This window comes from Nicotiana attenuata, unplaced genomic scaffold (genome assembly GCF_001879085.1).
Source record: "Nicotiana attenuata strain UT unplaced genomic scaffold, NIATTr2, whole genome shotgun sequence".
Lineage (NCBI taxonomy): Eukaryota > Viridiplantae > Streptophyta > Magnoliopsida > Solanales > Solanaceae > Nicotiana > Nicotiana attenuata.
In genome coordinates this window covers 69,523-89,958 of record NW_017672791.1, presented here as the reverse complement: position 1 = coordinate 89,958, position 20,436 = coordinate 69,523, and the positions used below count along the sequence as shown (strand labels likewise).

At 37.7% G+C, this 20,436-nt stretch overlaps 2 protein-coding genes across 3 annotated transcripts; one reads left to right on the top strand and one right to left on the bottom strand.

Moving 5' to 3' along the window:
- Positions 1-4,078: 4,078 nt before the first annotated feature.
- LOC109214519 (probable Histone-lysine N-methyltransferase ATXR5) lies at positions 4,079-8,531 on the bottom strand. Of its 2 annotated transcripts, XM_019378443.1 has the most exons (6): positions 7,930-8,531; positions 7,671-7,751; positions 5,332-5,558; positions 5,127-5,227; positions 4,823-5,035; positions 4,079-4,635 (listed from the first exon to the last, which is right to left on the bottom strand). In XM_019378443.1, exons 1-6 carry the CDS (start codon positions 8,336-8,338, stop codon positions 4,476-4,478), a joined length of 1,191 nt encoding a protein of 396 aa, XP_019233988.1. In that variant the 5' UTR covers positions 8,339-8,531; the 3' UTR covers positions 4,079-4,475. The 2 variants fall into 2 exon arrangements, with proteins under 2 accessions (XP_019233988.1, XP_019233989.1); XM_019378444.1 differs by lacking the exon at positions 7,671-7,751.
- Positions 8,532-18,572: 10,041 nt separating this feature from the next.
- LOC109214516 lies at positions 18,573-19,310 on the top strand. Its single transcript, XM_019378441.1, has one exon. It carries the CDS (start codon positions 18,573-18,575, stop codon positions 19,308-19,310), a length of 738 nt encoding a protein of 245 aa, XP_019233986.1.
- Positions 19,311-20,436: the final 1,126 nt, after the last annotated feature.

Sequence of the window (20,436 nt, the reverse complement as noted above, 5' to 3'; positions counted from 1 at the left end):
TTTTTTTTTTTTTTTAATAAGGTAGCTTATTACAACAGGTAAAAAAATGGTAGTTTAAAAATTATTTAGTCGGTGTATATAAATTAAACTAAATTGATATATTTGATGAAAAAGGAATAAGTTGAAACTCAATGCCTTGTGTCTCTATGTACATCACTTGAAACTCAATTGTCTGAAAGATGTCACAAAACCTCCAAATCATGGTTTAATATGATACTGATTTGATTAATGGGATCAAGAGAGAAAAAATAGTGGCAGGAGCATGAGAGATATTCTTTCTCACTGCATTGTTGAAACTCTGATTTCTAAGTGATTGCAACTACTGAATTTAATAATCAGTACTCCAAAATAGAAGGACTAGGAATATAACACAGGGGTTAGTCAAAGCACGTAAATAAAACAGTAACAAACATACAGAGTACAATAAAGTGTTACTTTGAATATTGATAAGAAAAAGAAGCTAAATATAAGATGTCGAGATACTTCTAATGGTGTGATGTCTTTTGAGAAAAATCGTGCGAACTTGCCCAAAGCCGATGCCCGACAGTATTTGATCATGTTAAGAGTGTCTTTGGACTGTCATAACCTAGCAAATTGGTATCAACGCTGATGGTTTGGCTAGATGGGTATGCAGATGGCTGAGAATATCTCATTTTGCAGCCAATTTTGTGGCCAATCGCACAAAGATATGGCAACTGTAAGAATTTTGTGAAGATTACCATAACTTGCAAAATTATGACAACCGTCAGCATTCTACTGAATCACCATAAGACTTGCCCAAGAATATCTGACCAGTGTGCTTAAGATTCTGACGGGAGACTATGTTTACAAGATTTTTTTTTACCAGGGTCAGAATCTAAACGGTGGCATCAAAATGATCCTATTTGTCTCATTCTCCCCAAGAACTCTGTAGGCTTTAATAACTATAAATACTCGGATTATGTGATTGACACACAAAGAATTTCCAAATAAGCCCCTGAATCTTGATGGTCGATCATGTGGTACTTACTTAAAAAGGAGAAAATCGTTAGATATGCAAACAAAATCCTACAGTAGAAATTGATAATTACATATAAGTTGTAGAATTACCCCTCAAGATATGAGGTCTTTTTGGGAACATTGTGCACGCTCGGCCCAAAGCAATAGTATCATATCATGTTAAGGGTGTCTTCGCGTTGACTTAGCCCAACAATTCACAGCTTAACCGTTAAAGAAAGATGGGAGTAACAACAAAGATGTCGAGTAAAATTTTGCCAGTGGGAACAAATGTTACAGAAAAAACTAAGATGATTTGCACAAATAGGACACTTCGGTGCCACTCATGATTTTTGGACCCCGCATGCCCCATGGACAGAACTTCAAGTTTAACAAGTGTTGGCTTCACTTGCCCCATGAGCATCACTTTTGACTTTTCACGTTGAAGTTTTGCCCATAGGGCAAGCGGGGTCAAAAATCAAGACCTTCCATTTTCAAGGTCATTGGGTGTAATTTTCAGAAAAATCTAAAGTAACAGAACAAACATCTCCTATCCAAATTAGCATGGAGATTCAGTGCAGGACAAATTAAGAGGGATAGGTAGAAGCAAATTAAGGCCAAATATGGCATGGAGAGGGAATGCTACGCCTTCCATCCAAATATACATTATGGCATGGCTATAAGGAAACACGTTAAGAATTTGTGTAATGAATTCTACAATTTGGTGAAGCTGAAAGTGGTGCAAATTTTTGGAAGATAGCTGGTTGGAACTTCAACTGAACATTATGGTCTTGCAATTCGTAAAAATGGAAATGTTGGGATACACGTGTTAGTACAAGTTTACATGACTAGAAATTGTTAATAGTAGCTGTGACGAAGCCAGAAGTTCATACAAGGGAATTCAAAAAAGTATTAAGAATGTCACACCTTAGTACTTGACTTGCGATCTAAAGTAATTTTTGAACCTCTGCGCCATTACACTATAAACTTTTCTTATGTCAAGGAAATTCAACAGTTTATACAAAAGAAATATTTCGTTTTCGCCCTATTTGCGCAGTAAAATTTTCCAGAAGGGAATTCAATTGAACCCCCTTGGCTTCACCTACCTAGACCCCTAAACAATTTTGTTAGAAAGCTAGAAGGCCTTTTAATGCAGAGAGTAGAAATGGAAATGATTTGAAGATATGTTTTAGAAAAAGCTTACATGATATGAATTGGGAAGGGTACTTCAATTTTATGGAAAGATAGAGGAGACTCACCTTAACATTATGGTCTTGCAATTTGTAAGGCAACCAATGCAGAGAGTAGAAATGGAAATGCTTTGACCATATGTTTAGAAGAAATCAGAATCTGATTCTCTTATGGAAGCAGATAAACTAGACAAATTCTCAGTAAAGTTATACTACAACATCCAAATCAGCACATGCACAATAGAACTGATTTGGACCGGGAAATTAATAACAACAACAACAAATCCAGTGAAATCCCACAAGTGGGGTCAGGGGAAGGTAAAGTGTATACAGAGCTTACCCCTACCGTACGACGGTAGAGAGGCTGTTTCCGAAAGACCCTCGGTTCAAAAAAAGTGAAAATAAAGCAATAAACGGACAATAGCAACAATAAGGTAATAAGTCACGGAACCAAATGGTGCAACATGCAATAACAAAGATCTAAGAATACGACGCTATCAGAAATGAGCCAATCCTGTTGGAAGTAATGATACACTGTGTAATAGCAAGGGGCTATGAATAGGGATATACAAGACTAGTATTTATACTACTGGAAAGACTAGACGAAATTCTCCCTGTCAACCCACAACCCTTATCCTCGACCTCCACACCCTCTTATCGAGAGTCATGTAGTAAGTTGAAGTATAGCCATGTCCTGCCTAATCACCTCACCCTAATACTTGTTAGGCCTTCCTCTACCCCTCCTCTGACCCGCCATGGTCAACCTCTCACACTTACTAACCGGGACATTAGGGTCTCTCCTCTTCACATGTCCGAACCATCTCAACCTCGATTCCCACAACTTATCTTCTACAGGAGCCACGCCCACCTTGTCCCGAATATACTCATTCCTAATCTTATCCCTCCCGATATGTCCACACAAACAACACTCAGCTCCATACAACACGGCCGGTCTAACTACCGCTTTATAGAACTTTCCCTTAAGTCTAGGTGGCACATTCTTGTCACACAAAACACTAGAAGCGAGCCTCCATTTCATCCATCTCGCTCCAATACGATGTGTGACATCCTCGTCAATCTCTTTGTTACCCTGTATCACAGACCCAAGATATTTGACACTATCTCTCTTGGGGATGACTTGTGTGCCAAGCTTTACGTCCACTTCTGCTTCATTTGCCCCAACACTAAACTTACACTCCAAGTATTCTGTTTTCATCTTGTTCAACTTGAAACCTTTAGACTCCAGGGTCTGTCTCCACACCTCTAGCCAAGCATTAACCCCACAACGCGTCTCGTCAATCAGCACTATGTCATCTGCAAATAACATACACCATGACACCTCTCCTTGAATGTGTCGCATCACACATCCATTGTCAAGGCAAATAAAAACGGGCTAAGAGCTGATCCTTGATGCAACTCCATCCCCCACTGGAAAATAATCTGAATCTCCTTCCATAGTCCTCACCCGAGTCTCAGCTCCATCGTACAAGGACCGGGAAATTAATCCAGAGAGGTAAAGCACCAGTAAAGGTGACCTGCTTTACTTGGATAACCACATGTGAAGCATGATAAGGGACGTCAATACATGAATTAGATGTTATACGTGCAGAAGCTGCGATGAGAACTTAAGATATCAGTTTCTACATTGTCATTCAGTTGTCCATTATAGCATCTGGTCTTGAACATTTTTGGTGTGCAATAATGATGCCTAAGAATGTTAATAGCATCGTATAAAGTTTGACAGAGACAGGATAAGGAAATTACAGGTGCTTTGACATCGATGGACTTTGCTGATCTACGATTCTCATAAGGAAATCTAATCCTGAGTAACTTGTCAATATTCACCTGGTGCTGCTTTTGTAAATAATCGAATTTTGATAAGGAAAAACATCTGTGGCTGTAGAATCAGCACATTCAAAAGGTAACCTTCCAAGATGCCTTTACATTAACCAAAAATGGTCAAGAATGGACAATAAAAGAAAGAATTACCTCTAAAACTCTGTAAAACTGAGCCATTTTTGTGCTTAAAACAATTGTATGAGATTAAGGTCTACAAATGTCAATGTATAACTGAAAGTCACAATGTCACCTAGCAACTTAAATCTCCAAAACTCTCCGGACTCTGACCGCAATTTTCTCCTCTGTGGTGTATCTATCTCCATCTAAATGGCCACCATTCAGCTCTACACCTTGAAAATCAAGAAAAAGAAAAGGGGGAAAAAAGGCTTTAACTTGAACTAGTTGTATAGGTATTAAGAAGAAAGAATCTCCTGATCCTAGGCTCACTAGGAAAGCTACATAAGGTAAAATTTAAACAAAATGATGTGTTGGATATTCATGCTCATATCCATTATAATCATAGTACAACCGCTCTCCCTTAGCAATATCACGAACCGCTACCAAAAGAACACGGCATTCACCATTTACATTGTATCTCACGCATTTCAGGTTCTGCTTCTTCTTACCCTCCCTGCAAAAATTGGAATAGTCTCAAGAACAGTAGGCTGGTTATTTCAATTCTTATAAGATTTCTCGACATGATATGGTGGTTCAGCATATCACAGAAAGCAAAGACTTTAGAAAGCCAAGACATATGGTGGAGAAAAGATGGAGACAATGATTGAGCTTAAGGAGGTTAGGTTGAGCTACTGGCTTACGGTGTATGGTTATTTATGCCATTAATGAACCGAGTAATGTTTCCACGCTTATCAGGGCAGATAACGAGACTTCTTGATGGGTCACTTGCTAAAAGAAGGGTCATCATGCTATCACAATCGTCCTCCTGCCGATTCCTGATATAATCCACGTCGCCTGTGTATTCTGCTATTATTGTCAGGTCCTTTATAGGCCCATCAGCTTCTACAGTATAGCTGCATTAATAAGACAACTTTTACATTCCATGTGCAAATACAAAACAAACAGATTAGAAATGCACGAATAAACTAAGTTAACTAGGCGTACCCTTCACGGGAATCAAAAACTACCATGAGAGGAGGCCATTCGCCTCTTTTGCACATAGCTCTGCACTGCTCCAGGGTTTCAGTATCTTCTTTTGAGAGAACCTGATACAAGAGGAAAATGTTGCATGCTGAAGTATGATCTAACACATTTATAACATTCAAAGAGCTATAGAATAGGCCGACCGACCATAGGACTGAGAGCAAACCTGCATTCCACCGCTTTCAAACTTAGCACAGTTAGCAGATCTAGGAGCCATATCAGGCATGTAAGTGAGCTCATCGCTGAATTCCATATTGAGAGCTGTCAGTGCAGAAGCAAGAGATGTCATTTGAACTAGCCTCCTGCGAGGATCTTCTGTTGGAGTGAATGGCAATATCCTTCTACGTCTCTTGTGGAAAACTAGTGAGCAGCGCCTCCGACGTTTTCTGCTATCTATTCACAATGTAAACAGGGAATTATGGAAAATAATAAACTAACAATACCTTCTAAAAGTATAAGTAAAAAAATTCACTGGCTTGCAATGGATTACAAGGATCTCTTAGCAAAGTATATATACGGACACCTCTGAGATTAGAAAACAAATCTGCTTGCAATAATCTGTATAATCTCTTCTATACAAGTCATTAATTTACATTCTCCGAAACAGAACGACGAAAAACGCAGCATTATAACATGAAATCATGAAAAGAAGAAAAACACAAGGGAGTACAAGTGTAACTCATCTTAGTTTCGAAAGAAATATTTGTACATAGATCTTCAAAGACAAGTGACATAAGAACATCTTTGACATTATTTGCTAAAAATGGTCTAGGATTTATAGCAATCTAAATGAAAATGGTCTAGTATAGGATATATATCTAATTGGATAACACTACTTAGCGAAGGGGAGCCTTGGCACAATGGTGAAAGTTGCCACCATATGACCAAGAGGTCACAGTTCAAGCTGTGGAAACAGCCTCTCGAAGAAATGCAAGGTAAGAGTGCGTACATAAGACCCAATGTGGTCAGGCCCTTACTCGGACCCCATGTATAGCGGAAGCTCAACGCACCGGGCTGCCCCTTCTTTCGGATAACATTACTTAGCAATAAGACAACTAAGGAAAAAAATGAAGTGCAGCACTGACAAATGGCTCTTTAATGAATCGAAGCATCAGTGAATTGACAAGAATATGTTCATATTTTAACAAGCAATTGGGCTGACCACTGCTAAGTGCTATCACACTATATATTAACTGAAATATGCAAATCATACTTTTGTTAATAAGGATAGATCATCCTTAATAAATTTGGTAAGTAGTTGCATGAATGCTTTCCGCAAGCATAATACTTACCTCATACATGAGTGGTTTGGTTAAAGCATATATTAATCAACAGCCAACTAAGCCTCAATCCAAACTAGTTGCCAGATGTGGAGAAAACAGAATGCTCTACAGACAAGCACATACCATATTTGTCTGATCAGTGCAGAAAGTTGATCAAACAACATGGTCACTGAGACAGGTTAAACTTCTTTCATATATGCACAACTATCACAATGGCAACGGTCACGTTTTAGACATTAGAACATCTAAGAAAGTAATCTTTTGTCAATAAAACCTGTTTTTGATTGAAAATTTTGTTCTGCAAGCAGAAACCTCCTGTGTTCAAATCCCTTTTACTCACTAAGCAAAATAATGACTAGACTGAGATAAAACTGACCAACCTTAATGCCCAGGAAACGACTAAAGAAAATACAAGCATGGTTATGATGTTGTAATATGTTAGCTTTATGTGTTATTCAATTCAAAGGGATAACTTATGAGAAGAACGATAACTTATGGTCACCTCAAAATAATTCAGAGATTACTCTTTTATTACTTCTTTTGCAAATCGCTTTAGATTATCAAATGATATCAGACAAAAGCTATACTGCAAAGACAGAAAGACAATTTTTAGCAAAAATTCATTTGATCAAAATGATAAGCTAACTGTAGGATTTTGATTCCACCATCAAATTTTGAGATCATCAATGTTGAATCTATATGTTATGCACACTTAGCTCATCGATCCACCAGCTCAAAACTAAAAACAGAAACAAAAGAGAATATTCGAAAAACTTTATTCCGTATCAAAAGAGCAAGTGGGAAACAAAATCTAGCAACCAAAACATAAATTACATCAATTGGAAAAGATAACAAACATTTATTACTATATAATGGGATGATTTGCGCTTCCCTTTCTAGGTTTAAGAGTGAAAGATTCATGTCCTCCTCCACACCCTCCTTTTGAGTAGGCTTTTTTTAGTAATAGAATAATCGCAGCTCACATTTAGGTTTGGAGGGTTTAGTTTCCAAAACTAGCTGAATCGGCTATATGAATCCTCTGTCTCCATACTCTAACGACAACTTAGTATTACAAACATACATCAATGTCAACCAATCCGCTTTAAACAAAACTTAGTTTAACAAAAGTACATAGACATCAACCGAAATACCACATTCGATCATGATCTCCATCGTGTTTACATAATGTATCCCGATATAAAAATTACAACTTTTCATTTACCTTGAGCAGATGTACATTTTACCATCACTTCACTGCCTTTCTGAATCCCAAAGAAATCAACTATCTTCTTTTGTGAAAAACCTAAAAACCCATAAAAACGAAAGTAAACAAATAGTCCATTTTATCACTTGCTTGATCACACAGTTGCACTTATACATGATACTCAAAAACAGAATCATGCATACAAACACATTACTTATTTGATTCAGTTTTAAAAAAATCATCTGTTTACTTTTATTTTTGTTTTTTCGGTTCGTACTTTTGATTGTGCGATTTTGATCACCCGAGCAATGAGGACAATGCCAGGGTCCAATTGGAACGCGAACTACAATAGGCCGAAGGCATAACATATGAAACCCTTTGTTACATTTGTCACAGAGTAACAGCTCCTCCGGCCTTTCCCCTGAGCCACATTGCTCGCACATAACATCCTCGCCGTCGTTGCCGTCGTCTTCGCTGTCGTCATCCGGCGGCAACTCCACGCGCTTCGCCACTCTCATGATCTCCTCCATCGACCTGAATTTCTTCGGCGGCGGCGATACCGATAACCTCGGCCGCGGACGCCGTCGCCGGCGGTAGCTCTCCGATGAGTCAGCTGCAGGACGGACCTTCCTTTGAGCTACCGGCCTCGATAACGCCACCGGCGACGCTGAGCTCGGTGGAGCCATTGATAATTAGCGGCGAAATGGGGACACTGTTGGAAATAAATTATTTCTTCGGGGTGAATTGGGAATGAGAAATGATAGAGTCGTTAATTTTCAATTTCGAATTTCATTTTTTCTGATTAATTTAAACACTGTGAGGCTTCTTTGTTTTCTTTTTATCTTTTGTTGCAGAGAGTGTTGTAAAAAAAGGAGAAGCGAAAATGGAAAAGAAGGAAAGAGACGATACCCACCCACCCAAGCAAACCACCCACCCTTAGAACCCCCAAGGGGTAGGAGAAGGGTTGCGGGAAATTAGGTGTGACACTGAATGACGTGGCGGGATGTGATTGATAAGGGCTAATGTGCACCGTCCCAGCGCACGGAATTTAATGTGCGCATTGTGCCGTGTTTCTAGTTTAAAACACTATTTAGCCGTTAAATGGGGCTTTGCTTTAGGCATTAGAGGAAACAACTGGGTAAAAGTGACAGTTTTCGATATTATTTGGGGGTTGAATGTAATTTGAGTAACTTGTTGTGCATTACTTGTGAAGTTCTGAGAAAATCGAACTGCAAAATGCAAATATTACATCTAAAAATTCCAAGAGATTTTGGTCACATTTAAATTTTGTTATATTTTCTAATTTCTTTTTTCTTTCTTGTTATAGCTTACACGTCCAAGTATATCAAGGTTTGAAATTTCACCTTCAGTTGATCCCCTAAAATAAAATAAAGATAGAGGAAAGAGGGGACGCAAAGTAAGACTAATGCGGCAACTTACATCTCATGAATGTAAGATAAGAGTCGCACCACAGATACATATTCTATTCATCTTGCATATACGTCGTTAGATTATTTTAAATGTTAGCAAAATTTATTACGTAATAAAAGAAATTTGACTTCGGATTTTAGTAATACTATTTTTTTGGTAAGAAATTTGACTTCTGATTTAAGTAATACTACTTTTTTGGGTAAGTAATTTGATTGTTATTTTATTTTTATTTAGCAATAAAGATTATGAATTAATTAGTTTTATTTAGAATCAAATAAAAATCTATTTATGTGGAGAGAAGTCAATATAAGCAATCATCGATAATAATTTCAATATCCTCCTTCTTATATTATAGTATTAACTTGTGTTGATAGTGAGAAATTCTTTTTTATAAAATGAATGTTGAGCTAAACAAGTTTTTCATATATGATGTAGATTTTAAAAACATGTAAATATGGACAACACTTTGTAACATGATCTTATCCAATAAACAATTAATACTGAATCATGATAGTATAGACACTAAGGCACGAACCCTTATGATATTGTCAATGTAGGGCAAATATGGTAGTGTACCAGGAAATAACAAAAATCGCTTTTCAAATATGTTCTAAAATTAACCCTCGCTCATGATAAATAAAATAACAGTTACTTATGTTTCTATCAAGAAATTATTGAATTCAAAATACATAATATTAAATTATTAAAATATTATTGATATGATAATGCAACTTTGCATACTTTCTGAACCAGATGCAGATAGCAATGTAATAGAATGCAATTATAACAAATCTCATTAATGTCAACTTTTGATATTTATTTGGGGGCTGAATGTAATTTGAGTAACTTTTTTGTGTATTACTTGTGAACTTCTGAGAAAAACGAACTGCAAATGCAAAAAATACATCTAAAATTTTCTTTTTACGGAATGAAAGCAAAGAGAATTTGGTCACATTTTAATTGTGTTATACATTCTAATGTCTTCTTTCTTTCTTGTTACAACTTATATGTTGAAGCATATGTCTAGGGCAAAATTCTAATTCTCAGAAACAATCTCATTACCATGAATCCAATCGGCAACGTGCAATGAGGAAATCAACAGGGAGTGCATACTACACTCACCAACCCTACTGTCGACGGATTCCTCAATAAGTCAAGTTATTTGACTGCGCTGGATGGTTTCTCGAGCGGAGGAGGAAGGAGAGACGTGCGACTGGAGCACAAGCCTTATGAACTTGTGGAAGGAAAAGCGAGAGTAGTATTCTCAAAGGAGGAGGATGACTTGTTAGCAGAAAAATGCAAGTTGATTGTGGTGGGAAAGTTCTCAAGAAACAGACCACAGATTGACAAACTCAGGGACGACTTCAAGAGAATTTTCCCATTGAAGGGATCTATTAAAATTGGGGCGTATGATTAGAGGCATTGGTCACGCCCAACTCTAGTCCTAAAAAGGATAAGCGGTCGCTGCAAATATAATCCAATCTAAAAGTTTGGAGTCGAATCCCACAGAGAACTAAGGCTTTGCTATATCTGTTTAATATCACTAAAAAGACAAGTTTGAACAATTTTCTAAATTATAAAGATTGAGATTTATATTTCTAACTAATTAACTAGCAAATACTAGAAAGCGATAAAATTATCAACTAACGAGACAAAGGGTTGGAGACTAAATTAAGGAGGTCTAGAGTTATGATTTCCCCAATTGTCGGAATCCTTACAGCTATGTTTCCTACAATTTCGCCGATGTATTCTCTACTGATCGTGAGCACTTTAGGTGCCGTAATTCTCTCTCAAGCAACTACAACAATTTACTAGACATATTCTCTCGAACTACGCTAGTTGGCCTCATCTAACCGCTCACTATGACCACGTCAAGGCTTTGTTATTTCTAAACCTACCTTTAAACCCAATGTATTGATTTCTCACATATGTTAGGAGTGACGTTGTTCAATAACTACCTAAATATGTACTCTCTCTCGAGCAGTACACCACTAAATACGCACAGTCAATTGATGGCCATCCAATGAACAACAACAAACACGTAGTTGAACAAGTAGAGAAATCCAACGGCTTAATTATGTAAAAATATAACAAGAATTCATCCTACAAAAGGTTCTATCAAAACTCCAGATAACAAATTAGCTATTCATAATAGTATGTAAAAATACAATACTAGAATTCATAACCAATAAAAGAAAATAGGAAGAAGGAAGTGAAAAACTTGTGGAAGAATTCTCCGCCTCGCTCCCAGTGTGTTCTTGCCTCCTTAGGTCGAATCTCCGGTCTCCTTATCCCCCTTAGGCCTAAATTATGTCAAAAGTATGTCAAAAGTCCTCAAAATATCGTCTTTCCATGTATACATACCAAATAGGGTCGGGCCCAAATAATTCCACCTTCTCCTACGCGAAAAAGGACACTTTTCCCGGACAGGAAGTGCACGACCGCGCTTAGACTGCGCATATCCACTTTGATTCTGCTTGACGAGCGCGGCCGCGCACTTGACGTGCACTTTTCACCCTGTTCTGTTTGGAATTTGAAAAAACGTAAAACATGAAAGTTGTAGCCTTTGAGTTAGCTTTACAACCATATATTGTGGAGCCCAAATGGAGTTCTGAGCAAAAAGTTATGTGCATTTTACTAGACAGTGTGCAATATGCCTACTCGATTCGTCGTTCGTTTTTAACTATCATCTGTTGATCCCCAAACACGATCCCGGCTTAATTCCTTGGGCTTTTACTCAGACTTCAAAGATCCAAATCACTTGAATTCATTCCATAACCTCTACATAGCTCGGAATCACTCCTACAAAGCATATAACACACAATTAGTGCAAAATACTAGCGATTAAAGCGCAAACTCAATTAAAGTGCAATAAATTGGAATGTAATAATCGACTAAAATACGTAATTATAGCCTATCATCAACACCCCATACTTAAACCATTGCTCGTCCTCGAGCAATCAAACTACACTTTATATAGACACGACCTTTTTAAACAATTCTCCTAACTCATCACACCAAGAATATTTAAATAGACTAAGCACAAAAGAGTAACATCTTCACCTCAAGATTTGACTCACTAGTACCACGCATTATTCACAACTCACCCACTTACTCTAACGTAGAGGTCAATGACATTACCTTTCCTTCTTGAATCAAGTGCCCTCACACAACAAACGAGAGTAGTTCCACACAATAAAATTTAAGAACACTTAGGAACTCAAGATAGAAAGAATTCACTCACTCTCAGAAATAACATTCATATGCCACAAAAGATGCACCATAGGCTTGCCCGTAGTGTACTACTCTACTAATCGAGCTCATTTAGTCTCGGATAAAGTAGGACTTTATTTGGTTGTAATGTAGGTTGCGGGATGGGTAGGATACATTTGGATATAAGAGTGACTACACCTCCCTAAGCACTTTAATACATATACTTTAACATTCAAGCACATGCTTATGTCAAACCAAAACTCCACCTTCACATTAATGTATATTACCCCATACTTCTTTAAGCACAATTACATCAAGAGTCACCACTTATCAAGGAATAATTTTTTTCACAGCAATACAAGTATTTTTCCATTTTCTTTCTTTTTCAATTCAAGCGGCTCTTACTTTTTCAGAACAGTGCACCTTTCTCCTTATTTCATTAGTTCCACTCAAAAGCCACACCAACCACCCCACACTTAACTTTTACCCAGTTCATAACAATTCAAGTGCTCATGAGAGGTGTAAAGGTTCAAATAGATGGTTAATTCAAATAATTGGGTAAGGCTTGTAATGTGGTTGCCAAAGAAATAGGATTATATGCTCAAAGGGGTTAACTACGATACACAACAATTAGGCGGGTAAAATATACATATCTGGCTCAACAAAGAAACGCCTATATCATTTTCAAGACTGAACAAAACTACTATCTCGCTCTGTAAACACACGGGGCAAGTTTTAGGCATCAAATGCAATGCACAGAATACAACAACCCTCACACGCACATGGCACATGACTCACTCAAGATTGGATCATCAAGGCACTCTAGTCAAAGCAGTTAAGCAAAGTTAAGAACATACAATTTAAGGTACTTATACAAGAGTCAAAAACTGAGCCTAAGCGTCACAACCAAAGTACTCACTATTCTCAAGGCATAACAAAGTCAAGAGATATTTCTTCAATTCAAAACACAACACAATGGCTCCTGCTCCCAAAAAAAACTAACTACACCCGGTTCAAACAGAACCCTTGGAAAAGAACCGCGACACAAAGAAAAACCAAGGGGGGGTTACTACACTACCTACAAAGAATTTTTTTTAGACTTAAATCCCTCAAGAAAAGTGTCTAATAGATCCATCGTCGGGAAAAGTCCAATCTTTAAAATAAAAAATATTATTTAATTAAACTAACACAGCTAAAGTAGCATGAAAAGTCACCCAGACAATCTCCTCACCCCACACTTAAAATAGTGCATTGTCCCCAATGCACATCATAACTATAGAGGATAAGAGAAACTCCCTGATAGGCCAAAAGCTGAAGCACTAGCATCTCATGGGGTACCAAACTTCTCCCAGGCTTGGTCCTTCGCGCGGGTACCTCACACTTAGTTCCAACCATCTGGTTTGTTGTTGCATCCTTCCAATAGCTTTGCTTTCCATGCTCCTAGAAAATAAAAAATTGACACTACAAAAATAATACAATTAAAAAAAATAAAAAATAAAAAAAGCAATAAAGCTAGGTTGCCTCCCAACAAGCGCTTGATTTAATGTCGCGGTACGACGCGAATCACTTTTTTTCCTCCACCTCGAGATTATGAATTGAACCCCAAGGTTTGCTTCAAGCTTATGATTATGCTCTTTGGGCGGTACAAATTCTTGCGAGCCAAAAATTAGATAAAGTCTTACGCACTTTTTGGTTCTCGACCGAGGAGTGTCACCTTGCCTAGACGGCCTTGAGAATTTCAAAATATAAGGCTCATCTACCTCTTCCTTGGACACCTTTTTATGCTCGTAAGGATCCATTCCCTTTTCACCATCCGAACATAATGTAGAGAAGTATTTGGAATGAGGTCCAACGCGCTCAAATACATGAACTTCATGATTTTTGGCCTCCTCAACACCAATCACACTAGAGTCAACTAAATTTGTATCTTCAATGTCCTTGGCTGACTCTAGTGTTACTTCTTGAACATCGGCATCCTCAAATTCTAGTTAGATAGATTTTTGGTGTTCTACTCTAACCTCCTCCCTTAGCACCTCAATTTCAGTGTCTAATTCATGCTCTTCTTGACTACTGTCCCCAATATAGGCTTGTTGAGCATTAAATGCTTCAACTAGTTGACTCATTTGTGCCCCAAGTTGCGAATAGTAGCATCTTGCCTTTCTATCCGCATCTGTCTTTCATCATTTTGTTCCACGAGGTACTTTAGCATATCCTTGATCTCTTTCAGGTTATCATCCTCGGGTTCTTTGTTCCTATTAACTTCACAAGAAAAAGTAGAACCATCAAAGTAAGGGGTTGGGGAAAGATAAAAAATATAAGCACAACCATGAAAGTGACCCTCTTGACCACCACACATATCACATACATTCCACACATAAGATTGAGTTGGTGCACATAACTCGCTCTTGGGAATATTTTCTAATTTCTTTTTTCTTTCTTGCTATAGCTTACACGTCGAAGTATATCAAGTTTTGAAATTTCACCTTCAGTTGATCCCCTAAAATAAAATAAAGATAGAGGAAAGAGGGGACGCAAGGTAGGACTAATGGCGCATCTTACATATCATTAATTTAAGATAGGAGTCGCACTACAGATACATATTCTGTTCATCTTGCATATACGTTGTTAGATTATTTTAAATGTTAGCGAAATTTATTACGTAATAAAAGAAATTTGACTTCTGAATTTAGTAATACTATTTTTTTTTGGTAAGAAATTTGACTTCTGATTTAAGTAATACCACTTTTTTGGATAAGTAATTTGATTGTTATTTTATTTTTATTTAGCAATAAAGATTATGAATTAATTAGTTTTACTTAGAATCAAATAAAAATCTATTTATGTGGAGAGAAGTCAATATAATCAATCATCGATAATAATTTTAATATCCTCCTTCTTAGATTATAGTATTAACTTGTGTTAATAGTGAGAAATTCTTTTTTATAAAATGAATGTTGAGCTAAACAAGTTTTTGATATATGATGTAGATTTTAAAAACATGTAAATATGGACAACACTTTGTAACATGATCTTATCCAATAAAACAATTAATACTGAATCATGATAGTATAGACACTAAGGCACGAACCCTTATGATATTGTCAATGTAGGGCAAATATGGTAGTGTACCAGGAAATAACAAAAATCGCTTTTCAAATATGTTCGAAAATTAACCCTCGCTCATGATAAATAAAATAACAGTTACTTATGTTTCTATCAAGAAATTATTGAATTCAAAATACATAATATTAAATTATTCAAATATTATTTATATGATAATGCAACTTTGCATACTTTCTGAACCAGATGCAGATAGCAATGTAATATAATGCAATTATAACAAATCTCATTAATGTCAACTTTTGATATTTATTTGGGGGCTGAATGTAATTTGAGTAACTTTTTTGTGTATTACTTGTGAACTTCTGAGAAAAGCGAACTGCAAATGCAAAAAGTACATCTAAAATTTCCTTTTTATGGAATGAAAGCAAAGAGAATTTGGTCACATTTCAATTGTGTTATATTTTTTAATGTCTTCTTTCTTTCTTGTTACAGCTTATATATTGAAGTATATGTCGAGGAATAGAACGCGCCTCACGCGCGCCTCAAAATCGAACCTAGGGCAAAATTCTAATTCTCAGAAACAACCTCATCACCATGAATCCAATCGGCAACGTGCTATCAGGAAATCAACAGGGAGTGCAAACTACACTCACCAACCCTACTATCGACGGATTCCTCAATAAGTCAAGTTATTTGACTGCGCTGGATGGTTTCTCGAGCGGAGGAGGAAGGAGAGATGTGCGACTGGAGCACAAGCCCTATGAACTTGTGGAAGGAAAAACAAGAGTAGTATTCTCAAAAGAGGAGGATGACTTGTTAGCAGAAAAATGAAAGTTGATTGTGGTGGGAAAGTTCTCAAGAAACAGACCACAGATTGACAAACTCAGGGACGACTTCAAGAGAATTTTCCCGTTGGAGGGATCTATCAAAATTGGGGTGTATGATTGGAGGCATATGTTTATATATTTCTGAGATGAAGATGACTTTAAGCGTCTCTATAGCAAAAGATCGATGTAGTTTTGTGGTACGATCATGTGGATTGATAGGTGGACAAGAAAATTTAAAGTAGACATGGAGTCAACCTTAGTACCTATTTGGGTGACGCTGCCAGAACTACCTTGGCACTATCACGAGTGGGCGGCAATTGAGAGAATCTTAGAGCCTATAGGCCCTTTGATCGCACTGGACAAGGCCACTATGGCACGTACCAGACCGACGACTGCTAAGGCTCGAGTTGAAATTGATTTAACGAGGCCAAGGATGAAGGAGATAGAGGTAGCCTTGATTGATAATAAGGGCGAATTGGACTCTTTCAACCAGGTGGTAGAATATGAAAGCGTGCCCGATTTTTGCTTCTACTGTAGGATGAAGGGACATTCTGATAAACATTGTAAGCTATAACGTCCTAAGGAGGAAGGAATTGGTGCATCAGTTGTAGTGAAAAACAAACAGAATGATAAAGGTGGAAGACAAGAGGAGGAAAAGTGGATAGAGGTGACTAAAGCAAAAAGCGCCAAGAGGAACATACAGGGAATCAACAAGAAGCAACAAGTAATGACCGTTGAAGATTTTCAAAGGTTAACTCAGAGAACTGAACCCGTAAAAACTCCGGTGATGGAACAAGTAATACAAGAAGAAAGTCCAATTGAAGTTTTGCCATCTTCAACACCATTGGCGCTGGCTATCACGGAGGAAAAGAGCCACAAAGAGGTTTGACGCAACTCTAAATTGCCTCTGCCAAAAAGAAAAGAGGGAAGAAGGACAAGAAGCTAAAGAATAGAGTAGAAACGAAGAGGAAGGCAAAAAAAACATACTAGAACTATTCCATAGCAGGTTGAAGAGCATGCACTAGCTGTGGAGACAGAGCTCCTTAATATGACTCAGGAGCAGGTCAAGAATATTCCAACTAAGAAGAAAAAGAAATTCAAGTCCAAGATAACCCCCGAAGACTTATCTGATGTGGAATGGCTCGAAGGTTATTTAGGGAATGAAACCTTTCCTACCCTTAACCTTAGGCCGGTGAAAATAAGGGGGGAGAAGAACGAGTGCAAACTCAACACTGCATTCCCCGATGAGGTCCATACGCTTACACCAGGGAAATCACCAACATAAGTGGCAATGGGGTCGAAAGGCCAAAGAGAACAACACATGAGACGTCAGATACAGACATGATACCATAAACGCAAGATGGTGACTCACAAATGCTGGATGAGATAGAGGAAGGAATAAAATCAGATGATGAAAACTTGCGAAGGCCACATAGGGCCCTTGATTTTGAGGATAATACAAAAATAATGTCAAGTGTTCAGATAACAAAATTCAACAACTTCTCACCAAGAGGTACTCAGGTCCAAGATGGAGCTAAGGGTTGGCCATCACCAAGATCAATCAAAAATAACAAAACAGGAACAAAAGCTTCCACCTCTAATGTTTCTCATGATTAACATAATTTCATGGAACATAATGGGCATGAAATCCCAACAAGCCTTTGAGAGGCTTGAATCTCTAAAAACACAATACAAATTACTCTTTATTGCCTTACAAGAACCTATGGCCAGGTCTTCAGAAATAGAAAGATACAGATATCGGTTGGGTATGCAACACTGCTACCACAATTGTAACAAAAAAATATGGATCTTTTGGGCATCAGATATGGGACTGAATGTACTGGAGGACACAAAACAACAAGTTACTTGCCAAATTTTAGTTCTAATAATCAATGATACTCATACATATATCAGTTATATATGCCAAGTGTACAACATTGGAAAGAAAGCAGCTATGGGAAGAGCTAAGAGCATGACATAGTAAAATTCAAGGACCGTGGGGGTGTGGTGGATGATTTTAATGTAATTCTTAATGTTGAGGAGAAATCAGGTGGAAGGCCGTACAAAATTATAAAAGCTTTGACTTTATAGAATGCATTGATGATTGTAGCCTCAAAGATGTAGGTTTCTATGGTGCAAGGTTTACTTGGAGCGACACTAGAGGGCCAACTAAAATAATATGGAAAAGATTGGATAGATTACTTATTAATCAAAATTGGATAGACGTGTACAACAAGACCTCGGTTCTACACCTAGCTAGAGTCTGCTCAGATCATACTCCCTTATTGATCACCATGAAGTCTAAAGAAATTAGCGGGCCAAGATATTTCAAATTTTTAGACTTCTGCGAAGAACATGAAGATTTTATACATGTGATGAAAGAAGTATGGCAGGAACCAATTGGTGGAAATTCTATGTGGATACTACATCAAACTTAAAGAAAGTTTGCCAGAAATTAAGCATGTGGTCCAGGGAAGTGTTTGGGGACATATACAAAGAGCCAAAGAGGTTGGAAACACGAATTGAAAATCTAGAAAATGCTCTAGTAGTGGACAACTCGGCAAGTAAAAGAGCTGAGTTGAATAAGGTGAAGGCAGAGTATGTGCAGTTTCTTAAACTTCAAGAAGGAGTTCTACAGGCAAAAGGCAAAGTCCAATTGGCTAAAAGACGGGGCAAGAGCACAACATATTTTCGTAGTGTTATAAAAGGCAAAAGGAAGAAACTTAATATTCAAAGAATCCAAGATGATAGTGGAAATTGGAGAGAAGGGGGTCAAGAGATTGCTTCAGCAGCAATTGATCACTTCCAGAGAATATTTTTTCATAATGAAGCCTCAGAGGATATGTCGGCGCTAGACTGTATAGAACCAGGAGTGTCTATAGAGGACAACAAAATTCTTACAACAATCCCAACAATGGATAAGGTGAAAGATGATGTATTTTTCATTAGCCTAGAGAGTGCACCTGGACCTGATGGGCTGAGTGCATTTTTCTACCAAACTTGTTGGTCTGTAATCTCAGAGGACGTGTATAATGTTGTCGTGGATTTCTTTCAGGGGGAAACCATGCCCAGGTTCTTTGCACATACATTCCTAGTACTACTATTAAAAGTGGACTTCAATTAGCCTCTGTAATGTATCGAGCAAGATTATTGCAAAACTTTTGAACTCAAGACTGGGACAGACTTTACCAAAAATTATCTCCAATAACCAGTCAAGATTTATAAGGGGCAGATCAATCGCACAGAATATTTTACTGGCACAAGAAATTATAAAATAACCCCAGTAGGGTGGCAATGTGGTCATAAAGCTTGATATGGCCAAGGCCTGTGATAGAGTCGCATGTAAATACTTAAGTCACCTGATGAGAAAGATGGGTTTTGTGGCTGGTTGGGTAGATTTGATACAGAGACATATTTCAAGCAATTGGTACTCCATAATAATTAATGGGCATAGATATGGCTTCTTCAAGTTAGAGAATGGGCTCAGGCAAGGCGACCCCATATCACCATTTTGTTCTGAGTGCAGAGCTACTCTCAGTCATGCTAATTGATTTACAAGAAAGAAGAAGTTATACAGGGTTCCATATGGCTAGATTAGGCCCACAAGTCAACAACCTAGCTTTTGCAGACGATATTATCCTTTTTGCTAGTGGTCGCAGGAAAACATTGAAGCGGATAATGGACACTCTATCTAGATGCGATGAAACATCAAGACAACAAATAAACAAAAGCAAAAGTTGCTTTATGGTAGCTGCTGGAGCATCGAGAAGAAAAATCAGCAGGATAGCTAATGTCACGAGAATGCAGAGTAAGGATTTCCCTGTTAAATATCTGGGAAGCCCACTTTTCATAGGAAGACAGAAAATCATACTATCCAGACTTAATTAGCAAAGTGACGAATTGAACAAAAGGGTGGCAAACAAAATTTTTATCTACTAGTGGTAAGGCCATTCTCATCAGGCATGTTCTACAGGTAATACCTATTCATCTCTGTCCACTATGAATCCGCCGAAAGGAGTGTTCACTCATATAGAGAGAATATTAGCCAATTTCTTCTGGAGGGACTCCGGCGGGCAAAATAGGCATCATTGGGTGTCTTTGAAGGCTTTGTGTTATCCATATAACGAAGGCGGCGCTCAGTTCAGAAGGCTTCAAGATTTCAGCAATGCATTCACAACCAAGTCATGGTGGAACCCGAGAACAGGCACATCGCTATGGAAATAGTTTATGTTGGCAAAATACTGCAAAAA

Excerpts from the sequence above, each read along its gene's own strand:
- LOC109214519 (XM_019378443.1), bottom strand. The coding sequence starts at position 8,338 with ATGGCTCCACCGAGCTCAGCGTCGCCGGTGGCGTTATCGAGGCCGGTA. Across the intron at positions 5,036-5,126 it reads GTTTTTGATTCCCGTGAAGG|CTATACTGTAGAAGCTGATG; the intron begins GTACGCCTAGTT and ends TTATTAATGCAG. Across the intron at positions 4,636-4,822 it reads GGCATAAATAACCATACACC|GGAGGGTAAGAAGAAGCAGA; the intron begins GTAAGCCAGTAG and ends CAATTTTTGCAG.
- LOC109214516 (XM_019378441.1), top strand. The coding sequence starts at position 18,573 with ATGGCAGGAACCAATTGGTGGAAATTCTATGTGGATACTACATCAAAC.